The sequence below is a fragment of the Notothenia coriiceps genome, unplaced genomic scaffold (assembly GCF_000735185.1).
Source record: "Notothenia coriiceps isolate Sejong01 unplaced genomic scaffold, NC01 NC01_scaffold00011010, whole genome shotgun sequence".
Taxonomy (NCBI): domain Eukaryota; kingdom Metazoa; phylum Chordata; class Actinopteri; order Perciformes; family Nototheniidae; genus Notothenia; species Notothenia coriiceps.
In genome coordinates, this window is record NW_011343711.1 from 167,109 (window position 1) to 178,532 (window position 11,424).

Here is an 11,424-nt window from a genome sequence, read left to right on the forward strand (position 1 = left end):
ATTTTGGTCATTGTACGCACACATTTTGCATAGAACATCAAGTGCAATCAACATACAGTATATAATGACAACTGTAATAGAGATTTCCTTCTGGCAGATGCAGCATTAAATGGGTCCTATAATGCTAATTCTCAGGTTCATATTTGTATTGAGTGTGGGAGAGTAACTCCCTCTGGAGGAAATTTGGGGATTTTTGCCTTTGGGAAAACCCCAAAAAGAATAATAGTACCACCCTAACATATAATACTTTACATAATGAATAATGGATTGGCGAAATGTTAAAGAAAACTACTTCAAGTAAATTTCATTTCAGTGTCGTTATATTCTGAAAACAATGAGGTTTTGATATTAACCGTGAAGTGAACATGATACGTTGTGCGTTAGTGTTGTCCAAAGACAACTCAATAAGGCTTAAGTGGTAAGTATAAAAACAAACACGTCTGTATTTAAATGTAGTAGTATGATATTCAACTGATATGTGTGCGCGTGCTCCTCATGCAAACATGTATTACCATAAACCCATTTGGTGCGACATGATTTTTTTCACAGCAGACATGCAGCACAGTTTACATGTATTTGCACAAGTGTGTGTACATTTCTGTGGCTCCCCATGTGTTTGTTTTCACGAAGCTCTCTGTGATCCATGGATATGTATGCACATTCAAGCGCTGCATTAGTGTGTTACATGCCTCTGACTGTGTGTGTGTGTGTGTGTGTGTGTGTGTGTGTGTGTGTGTGTGTGTGTGTGTGTGTGTGTGTGTGTGTGTGTGTGTGTGTGTGTGTGTGTTGCACGGTTACCATTTGTGTCTGCTAATATATGCCCAATGTACACATGTATATATATTTTTTACATATTTCTGCGAATCAACTTAGCTTCTTAGTGACTGAAATTGTACAAAAAGAGTAAAAGTTGTTGGGAAATTGCTTTTATTTAGGAATAGAGATTCATCATTTTCCTATTCCATCTATCACACAGACATAGAGGAAAGACAAACCACAGCCAGCAAGATGGGAGAGACAGATAGAATGTGTTGAGTAGACCGAGACAATTTGGCAATTGCAACAATGGTCTCACAGATAGAGCTGATTATAGCCAGACTTGCCAATGAGGGCTGCATGCTGGAGAGACAGATTCGAGTTGTAACCTGGAAGAGATGGAGGGGGGTGAGGAGCTTGATGAGGATTGCATTGAGCCAGTGAACAATGGGGAGAAGGAAAAAGGCCCCGCCAGAAACGGAAATGGATAAATCAGGTTGGGAGGGAGAGAAAGAGGGAGTGAGAGAGAATGATAGAACATGTACTAACGAGACAATGGATGAAAAGGGAACACATTGAAGACCCAATGGGGCCATGTATGTTGTAGTCCAGTTAGCTTTATGTGAATATCTGCAAACAACTTGTCTTCAACTTTGAAAATTGTATTCACGCTCGGAGAGAGCTGGAAGTTGTGAAGGTGATAATCAGGTGTAATCAAGGCTAGCTCTGGACGCCTGATTCTCTTTGGCAGGGAACAAAGAAACACTTGCCAGAGGTAGAAAGGTCAGGTGCAGAGGATGCAAGAGATGGGTAAATAGGAAACGTAAGCACTTCTTTAAATTAACAAACTGTGCCAACGTTTCTGTACGCCCAAAGGTTGTCATTCCTGCAACCTCACTGCATTTTATGTCACTGACACTCTCTTATGCTAGTGGCGACAACTTTTTGATCTCGGTGCAAGGTGCTTCTCAATCTAACAAGAACAACACAAAAAATACTTAAGACTTTAGGCAAAATGAACACAATGCTGACAAATGATTATAATATTAATATTATATAATATATAATATTCTCTTGGAGTTACTGTAACATGGCAAACTTGTTATAAAAAAAGTACCCTTTTTAAAGATTTAGCCTGATACAGACAAATATTAGCTTTCATTTGCAGTATTGATTCTGGTCACCTGGTGAATAAAAGTCTAGTGTTTGTCACGTAAAAAAGTTATTGTCAGATTCAACTAATTTGTATTCCGTTCTTTTACCGTACTTTAAAAACAATCACAAACATTGTAAAGGTAAATGTAGTTCTGATTTTCACAATTGCTGGGTCAAGACCCCAAAGTGATTTGAATACTAATGTCTTGTTCTAATGTATCTACATGCTGAGTGAGGAAACCTTTTGCAATACTGACTGGCACTGTATTAAAGTTTCCATGGGTTTTTCTATCAATTCTCATAATAACCATTTACCATTTTGCTGTTCCAACCTTCTCATTTTTTGAAAGAGTATCTTGTTTTGTCACCCACAAAAACAGACATTCTTCTGTTGAAACTATAGTTCAGGTTTGTGTCCACTGGAGTAATGAGGGGGGTGAAACATAGGCAAAAGTATGCAACACTACACTCCTTCACCTTGAAATGGCAGTGCTCCCCTTGATAAAAGGCTAATAAGCCTAATCAGGCCTGATTAATTACATCGATAGGCACTGCGTTTGCCAGCTTATTTGATGGCTTTATCTGTGTTGTGCACCGGGCTGAGGCGATGATGGTGTTCCTCAGGAGGACCTGGAAACATTTCGCACAAGTGAAGGTTACTGGTGCTAGAAAAAAAGAAGGTGGGATGTTTCTCAGGGCGTACAGAGCAAAGAGTTGACTGAAGTCTGAAGGGCAATGAAACATGTCTGAGGGCTTGTGTCAGGATTTGGTGATAAATAGATAAGATATTGTGACCTTTAAATGTGTGCTCTATGCTGTTTTCTCAGCCCAGAATGACCCTTTACTAGGACCTGTGCCGTGTCAGTCTCTGGAAAATAAAGTCCAGAAAGTGTCTGTCCCCCTCTGAATAATAACACATGTACTGAGGCTTGAATTGGACTCTTGAGAATAGCAATCATTCTCCTCTGAGGCCCTTTTCAAATCCCATTCTTTTAGTCATTACAAGAGAAATCAATGTGGTCTTAATCACAGCCGTTAACCTGTGCAAGGGATTGAACTGCTGCTGCAGTTTTATTGAAAATAACAATTATATATTCATTATCAGTTTGAAGCAAATGTCAGTGTGGTGGATTGAGAACTGGTTCAGGTTTGAGATCACAATTCAAATGAGGTAGGCACATTATAATGTTGACATCAAAATGATTACAATGCACCTGATATTCTGCAGTGATGGACCTGGACAGCAAGAAACATCTGTGTTCGTCAAGTTTAAATTGCAAATATAAAAACAGAAAGATAGATGACACTTGTATAAGTTGTTACAAGTTCACTTGTTTCATAAATCTACATAATTGGATGTAGTTTTACTCCCTCTGTTTGTGTGTGTTTAGTTCATTTACATTTAAACATACAAAACATCATGTACGCCTCTGGGTTCTCTTAATTTCGTTTAGAACCACTTGAGAATCCCTTTGTTGCCTTTTGTTCTGCATTAACTACAGCCTCTGCAGGCTTTCTCCCTATGTGGTACCTCAGACATCACAGCCTTTGGGATGCAGGGAGCCATGTGTTCTATATTTATCTTACTTTATGATTTATTAATAGTCTCCCCAGTATGCGCAGTACTAAAAATACAGTGGAGGCAGAGCACCACATTCAGCATCTGGCTAGGAAAGGAGTATGCGAGCTGAGCAATGATTTGTCAACTCAGCAGCTTTCTGCTGTAACATCATGCACGTCTGGGATGATCCAGGGTTTCAGGTTACCTCGCTACGCAAACTACTCTCTGACTCAGCACTTGAGTGACCCACCTATCCTATACATTGATTACACAATTCAGCAAGTGTTTCAATCAGTGTTTATTAGTGTTTAAATTGTGCGAGAAATCTCATCACTTTTTCTCTTTTTTTCTTCCTAGTATGAATACTTCAATGCGGTGTTGATCAATGAAGTTGACGAGGAGGGGAACAGCGTTGAGCTTGGAGGAGAATTCCTCCTGCAGCCCAATGACCACTTCAACAACCTGTCAGTCAACCTGAGTCTCAGCACGGTCCAGGTGCCCACCAACATGTACAACAAAGGTATGTTGACTACCTCCAATTTATCTCACAGTCACTCTCGTTTTATGTCCCTGGACGTGCCCTGAGGTCCTCTTCAGCTGGCTTTTTAAATATCCCTAAAGTCCCCCAAAATAAAATGGGTGAGTCCGCTTTTATCCATTACGCTCCCAAACTGTGTAACACCCTTCCAGGAAACATCAGAGAGGCCAACTCAGTGGACATTTATAAACGACAGCTAAAGACACATCTTTTTAGATTAGCTTTTTTTTATCAACCCCCCACTTTAAATGTACTTTTAGTCTTTATTATTTACCTACCTGTTTTATTTATTTTATAGGTTTTAATTTTTAATAAAAAATAGCTTTTTATTTCTATTTCTGTTGTACCTATATGTTCACTTTGTTTTATGGGGTTTTATATTATATTTTGTATAGTTGCATCGACTCAGTTGTCTTGTGTCTTATCTGTCAGAGAGAAACCATTATTTATTTTGTTTTATTTGTATTATCATACATTTTACCTCCTTGTGTCCATTAACCTGATAACATTTTATACTTTGCTGCATGTACCTTTTAAAGTGCTTAACAAATAATCTGAGGGGAATTTCTTGTTGTTTGTTTTTAACTGGTGATGTGTCATTTTGTAAAGCACTTTGAGCTGCACGTGTTGTATGAAAAGTGCTATATAAATAAAGATTTATTATGATTATTATTATTATGATAAAGGTGTAAAAAAACACATCATGACCATAACATATCATGTACATCTTAGCCTCCCATGACCAGATATTTTTGCTGAATTCTTCAATAATTTGGATTAGTAAAATCCTAACAATCCATACTACAGTTATTATGTGTGCATGTGGATGTGTCCAGAAGAGGATTTGAGTTCATTAACTGTAACTCTTTGGATCATCCCTGCCACACACTGACTTAATTAGCAGTAAAATAATCAGACATTCTGCTAATTTACCATCCACTCAAGTCCAACCCATAAAGTCATGGCCTAGCACAATGCTCAGTGGACAGAGTGAATGTCATGTCGGCTTAAGCCAAGCTACCAGAGGCGAAGAAATTATATGGAGGGAGAGGAAAAGAGGGATAAAGCAAATGAGATAGAAAGTAGGTTAAGTCAGACTGATGGAAGGTCTGAGCAACAGATTAATTATAGCTAGGTGGAAAAAAGGGAGAAAGCAAGTGAGAGCGACAGGAGGAGAGTGAATGAAATGGAAAGGAATTGAATGAAAGGGCTAGGAGAGTGAAGCTGGCAGGCCGATTCAGGGAGAGGAAGAGACACACACACACACACACACACACACACACACACACACACACACACACACACACACACACACACACACACACACACACACACACACACGTCCCCAATGTGGTGGCTCTCGATCGATGCCGTGCCTTGTCTGCCACTCTCTTGCTCACAGTGCCGGACTGTAAATCACATAGATAAGCCTAGATCTATAAAGTACATGACCTGAAGCCCTCCTGAGCGCACACATACACACACGCATACACACACATACACACACACAGGATGGATGGCTTGCCAAAAGCAGCTTGAGCACTGAAGGAGCAACAGAGGAAAAAGAATATCACCTGCGGCATCAATCTAAATGCTGGGGGTCTACACAGCAAAAACAATACACTCGCATGCAACCTCTTAACATGATATAATGAGCAAAAAGCTCCAATAATGGATGAATATTGACAACATTGCAGACACTCTGTAACAAATGTATGCTTGTATTGTATTCACGATGGCAAGAGAGATATTGTTAATTGGTTAATTTGGAATAATCTAGCACATATGCTAGCTGCACTACACAATTACGCAGACAATTGAATGCTGCTAGATTTAAAGGAAAGGTACTTTCTTCTAGAATAGAATTTAGACAGGAGGAACCAATATGGAGAAAAAGAACACTTCCCTTTAATGAGAGGTGCACTTAGGGACTAGAAGAGGTTAACTGTTTGCAGTTTCTCCTCACATCTGAATTTAAAACTGGTCTGGAAATTCTTATGCGGTCTCTATTTTAAAAAGGAGAACTGTTCAAATCCAGGCGAACTAAACTTGAAAGCGGCAGCAATTCCATTCAAATGAATTGAATTTGGAAAAATATCCCAAACTGTGGTGTGACCAGACACTAAAGCTGCTAAGAGGTGTATTTAGTTGGAGCCCTTTTTCATATCTCTATCTCTCTCTCTCTCTCTCTCTCTCAGGCTTTTCAATAAAACAAAATGAAGCCCAGAAGAAAAGCAAGGAAATCAGGGAACGACTGAAAACGAAAAGATAATAATTGGGCTGTTTGAAAACCGACTTTAGAATTTGAGATGAGATTTGAGTGAATTGAAAGGTGGGATATCACGTCTAACAAAATACATAAGAATCATGGAGACATGGGAGGCCATGGGAAGCTGGGAGATGCATAGATGAATGGATGGAGAGAATCTGGGAGGAGTGACCGGCCTGGACTGGCCTGTAGTTTTCAGCAGTAGGAGCAGCTTGTGTGGCAGCAGGACGACTGTCACCGCTGCCTGCCAACAGCAGACACGCTGGTGCCGCGAGCCGTCCACCTGCCACTCAAAAGCGGGAGAGTTTGTTTTAAACCCCTTGCAGGCTCATTGTTACCATGGCTTTGGAAAGAGGATGGAGATCTCCCCACTCATAAACGAGATATAAACAAGGCTGTTAAATGTGCCTTCATGTGTAATTACACAACCATTCGTCTTTTGCCGTGCATTTTTGATGTGATTGCATCACTTGTGTTGGCGGAGATGTTTCTTTTTGAACACTCGTCCAATGCTGCACCTGCGGAACGACTCGCTGAGACAATGTTCCAACCACTTCAACGTGAGGCCCAATAATTAGCCTGTCGGAGAGCAGAGTGGGAGTGGAGCCTGGCTGGCTGTTAGCACACAAAGCAACAGTCGACAGCTCTGTGCTTGTGTGAATGTGTGTGAACCGCGAGGGGTACCATTCCTCGCAGCCTGTTCTGACCGCCCTACCATCTGCGGGCATGCCGGGTGCCCGCCTGTTGGCCCTCCTATGCCAGGCACTTTGACGTGGTTGCATGGTAACAGGTCTGCGAGAGTGGCTAGAAGCTGCTCGGGCCAAATGGCTTCAGCAAAACACGGATTTCAGCCTGGGAGTAGTAAAATATACATTCATATTCATGCTTTGAGTGATACATTTGATGTGGGACCTCAAAGATTGAACAAATAACACTAGAAATGATCCATCAGGCATGTCAGGTAGTTTATGAACCTTTCCCACCATTAGCAGTACTGCATAATCTCTGGCTCGTATATTCTATGATTACTCTATCAGACTATTGCAATGCTTCTTGGCATTTCCCTCATCACTAGCATTGTTTACAACATCATGGCTAGCACTGTTTGTTTGTCTGGATCCAACTTGTTCAGTTGTGGCGCTGTCCAGGGTTCTGAAACGAAGCGAGATCAAATGACAGAACGCGGCTACTAAGACTGCTTTTTGTGGCTATATAGAGAAAGAATAAGAATGCTATAAGATGCTAACAGATGTCTTTAGCGGGCCATTAATAACTGTTTCCATGTACCACAAACAGCTGTTTCTACGCATCACAGATAACTTTAACTACGCATTGTTTCTACGTGCTGTCAAAACGGTTCAATTTCAAAAGCTATTCTTTTTGTTTTCAAAGACAAATTATTCTTGGATCATATAAATGAAGTCTTATCTTATTCCATTTCTTCATATCTCTTCATTTTAAGAATATCTGAGTTAATCCACCACATCTCTCCACTGCATACAGATTGTTATTCAAGGCAGACTAAATCAGTGGTGGACAGTATAAGCTTTGAAGAGATAAGACTAGAGCTATTCTTGTGCAGTGAACAAGTGAGAATACAATTTATTTTCCCGTTCACAAACAAAATGAGACTCCCCCCGTTAGAAAATATGTCTCCCTCACCACGTCTCTCACACATTCAGACACACATACGGCATGGGGCAGCTGTCTGCAAATAAAATAAGATGGCGAAACGGTGGCTCGATCATCCGTGGCTCCATTTTACTCAGCGGCGCCACAGGAAAATTAATTGCGCTAATTGAGTAACAGAGTTCATCAAACTGGTATTCTCATTTTCCAGATTCATTAGGCACTCTCTTTGTGAGAGCGCCTCCGAGGTGACGCTGTCTGCGCGCCAGCTGAAAGTCGACAGCACTGCTAGTGGGATCAAACTCAAAAACTGCCCGAAATAAATTCTATGACAATATCATTTTTGATTTTCACTCCTATTTAAAAGTTGTGGCAAGCAAACACGTTTCGTTAGTTAAAGTGAGCTGCAGTATGCCTGCTGTCAGTTCTCTCACCAAGGGTTTCCTTTGCAGTGGATTTCACACAATAGCAGTGTGTTTGTGCAAGTGTTTGTGACACGGAATTACAATGCGAGACAAGCATTGAGAAAGGGTTTCCCCGCCGGTGTTTGAAAGTGTGTAGATCTCTCTTTGCAAGTATCTGTGTGTGTGCACTGTACATGTCACTGGGGGCGCGCTAAGGCTGATACGTGTTGGGGCTCACACACACTGCAGCAGCCATCTGCACAGGGAAAACAGCTCGGGGCTGATCTGGAAAAAGTCTACATCGAGAGTAGGTATGTCTGTTTGCTGCACAGTTGCTGCCAAAATGTAATGTTATTTAATAAACTGGGGAGAATTGAACATTTCAGCTCTAACACAGTCTGTCAGACTGCTTACACAACTAAGTGGCACCAACAGCAGTGGGCAGGCTTCTTTTCACGTTGCAGGTGGATCTCTGAAGATTTATGGGAAAATAACGGCTGATATGATGATAAGCCTCTATCATAAACTGTGATAGCATTTCATTGTAATTTACACACAGTTAAAGGGACCCGATTTGTCTTATTGGGGTTTTCCTTTCCCTGTAGTGTGTCATATAGGTTTGTGTGCATGTAAATGGTCTGCAAAGACTCCAATCCCTGTGTTCCTTCCAGATGGAGTTTCACCTTCACACTTTGCTCCAATCAAATATTCATTTTATTATTTAAGAGACTATATTCTTGTGCGCCCCACGTCCTGCATGGGCATTGGAGAAGAGACTCAGTTTCAATGGATTTGCTTGCAGCAGCAAAGTACTTTCACAGGGTCCTTTTATGCATAGTTAGGGGATGGAGAGATTCCAAAATGTTGGACAACTTCTTTAATGTAATCATTCTCTGCTAAATGTGAAGCAATGCCATTAGAACTTCCTTTAAGTAGTCCAGTATCAGCGTTTTCATTAGAATGGGCTCTTCTATTTGTCTACGCTGGACCTTAACATTGGTTGTATCATGCACATTTCATGGCAACGTGCCGGGACATCCTGTATTTCTTGCTGCATTTAGTTTATGCACATTTGACATAACTATCAATTAAAAGGTGCACGCTCTGCACTCTCTCCTACCTTTGAGCTTCTCCTCTCTTGGGTTAACACACTCGATTGGTTCTGCACACTAGCATTAGTCAAGCGTTGAGCAAAATCAATGTGAACACCACTGGAGCATATGAAATCACCTCATATGTACTGCTTGTGTATGTGTGTGAGTTTCGAGGCTACAGAGAGGGAAGAGGAGCATATGTATGTTGAGTAAGGGGATGGGAAGAAAAATCGATTCATGCATGATTCCAGATTCTTATCTTCTGAGACACTAAATCAATCCACAACTGCCAAAGAATCAATTGTTCTAAAAAGAAGGTTCTTTTTCTACAGCAAAACGTAGATAATGCTTTGAATGGATAGTTATTCTACACTGCATGTTAGCATGTGCAGATCATTTACATGCACAAAAACCTAAACACACTACAGTTTACACTGGACAGTACATTTTTCTGTGGAGTAAAAAAGGCATATCATATTTTGATGTATGTTGAGATGTTAAGCTAAACTTGAGAAATACTAAATAATATGTCGAAAAAAGTGTACATTTAGCATGTTTAGCATGAATAGATGTTTCATTTACTTTTGTATTTGTGTGTTCATTTGCAATAAGTTCATATAACTTTATCAAATATATAAACTCAATAACTCACGTGTTTCTACTGTTATGGCATAATTCACCGCACTACCAGAATCCATTGCACACACCTAATGTTGAGCATGAGAAAGGCTGGCACACTGCAGCAGAGAGAGAGACAAAGAAAGAGGGGGTCCAGAGGAACAGAGAGTTTTATCCGGCCTTATATGGAGGAGCTGAGCTGGAAGAATCAACATTCCCACATCACAAGCTGCTCGACCCTGTCAATCAAACGGAGGGTCCCCTTTGATTAAAACAATATAGTGGATTTTAAAGAAATATCACCGTGTGTGCATGCCAGCACTTTATACACTAGTGGTCAACCGTTTCTTCTAGTATCATGTGTTGCCAATTAAAAGAAGTCTTTCTGCCACTTCCTCTAACATACCTTCTTCCTGTGGGATGAAACCTGTCACTCAAAGAGCCAGACTCTCATAAGATTGCATGTAACCCCCCCTCCCCTTTGTTTTAATCCGTTATGCCCAAATGGGGTCCGAGGGGCCGGCTAATTGCTCTGAGGCTAACGATCGCCGCAGAAGGACTGTAGCCGGAGCAGGAAGGTGAGAAAGGTCAGAGGCAAGGTGAGGAGACAAAAGGATTAACAGGAAGTCAGGCTGTTGTAATGCTTTGTTATGGGTTCCATTCTGAACAGGGACTTTTACTGCATGTCAGGAGAACTCACATTAATCCCACGGTGCCTGTCCGTCCCAACTATCTATCAATAAACGCTACAAAAACAAAATGACCATTACGTCATGTATGTAACTGGAAGAATACTACTTTGGAAATTAAGTTAAAATCTACAATTTGGTAGAAAAATCCTTAATAACCATCAATCTAACGCCAACAAACCATTCTAAGTTGCCAAAATAATACATTGGGACCCTACTTCAGAGCTGTCTCCAAGTCCAGTGCAACCATCACTGCTTGAATACGACAACATTTGGTTATTGTATTTATTGAAACCAACGTTGTTTGGATAATACACCATGCGAGTACAATATACCGTGAAGAATATACGAAAAACTACATTTTGACTTAAGGTCTCTCAACAACACATCATTATAATTCTAATAATGCTAATAAAAAGGAACTGCTTAGTGCAATTACTTGGAAGGTTTGCATAAAATTAGGGAAACTAATTGAAATGCAGTGGACCTGAGCGTTTAGGGTCTTGGCCCCCGGGGAAGTTGTTCACTTTCCCCACTTTAACCAAGTTGCTCATCCATTCTTGTGCAAAGGAAACGAAAAAATGCATCGCCATCAAAAGCAGGAGTAGATTTCGTCAAAAACAGCATACATCATTATCTTTCCCTTCACATACATCGTGAGGCCCTCCATCCTCTTATTCCTCTCGACCCATAATGTACCCTCCATCATCT

General features: G+C 40.7%; 1 protein-coding gene across 1 annotated transcript in view; it reads left to right on the forward strand.

The window, feature by feature from the left end:
- Positions 1–3,642: 3,642 nt before the first annotated feature.
- cacna2d3a (calcium channel, voltage-dependent, alpha 2/delta subunit 3a) overlaps positions 3,643–11,424 on the forward strand; it is an 87,721-nt gene continuing 79,939 nt past the window's right edge. Inside the window, exons 1-2 of the mRNA XM_010772247.1 lie at positions 3,643–3,672; positions 3,830–3,992. Of these exons, the coding sequence (XP_010770549.1) occupies positions 3,643–3,672; positions 3,830–3,992 (193 nt within the window). The remainder of the gene's footprint in view (positions 3,673–3,829; positions 3,993–11,424) is intronic.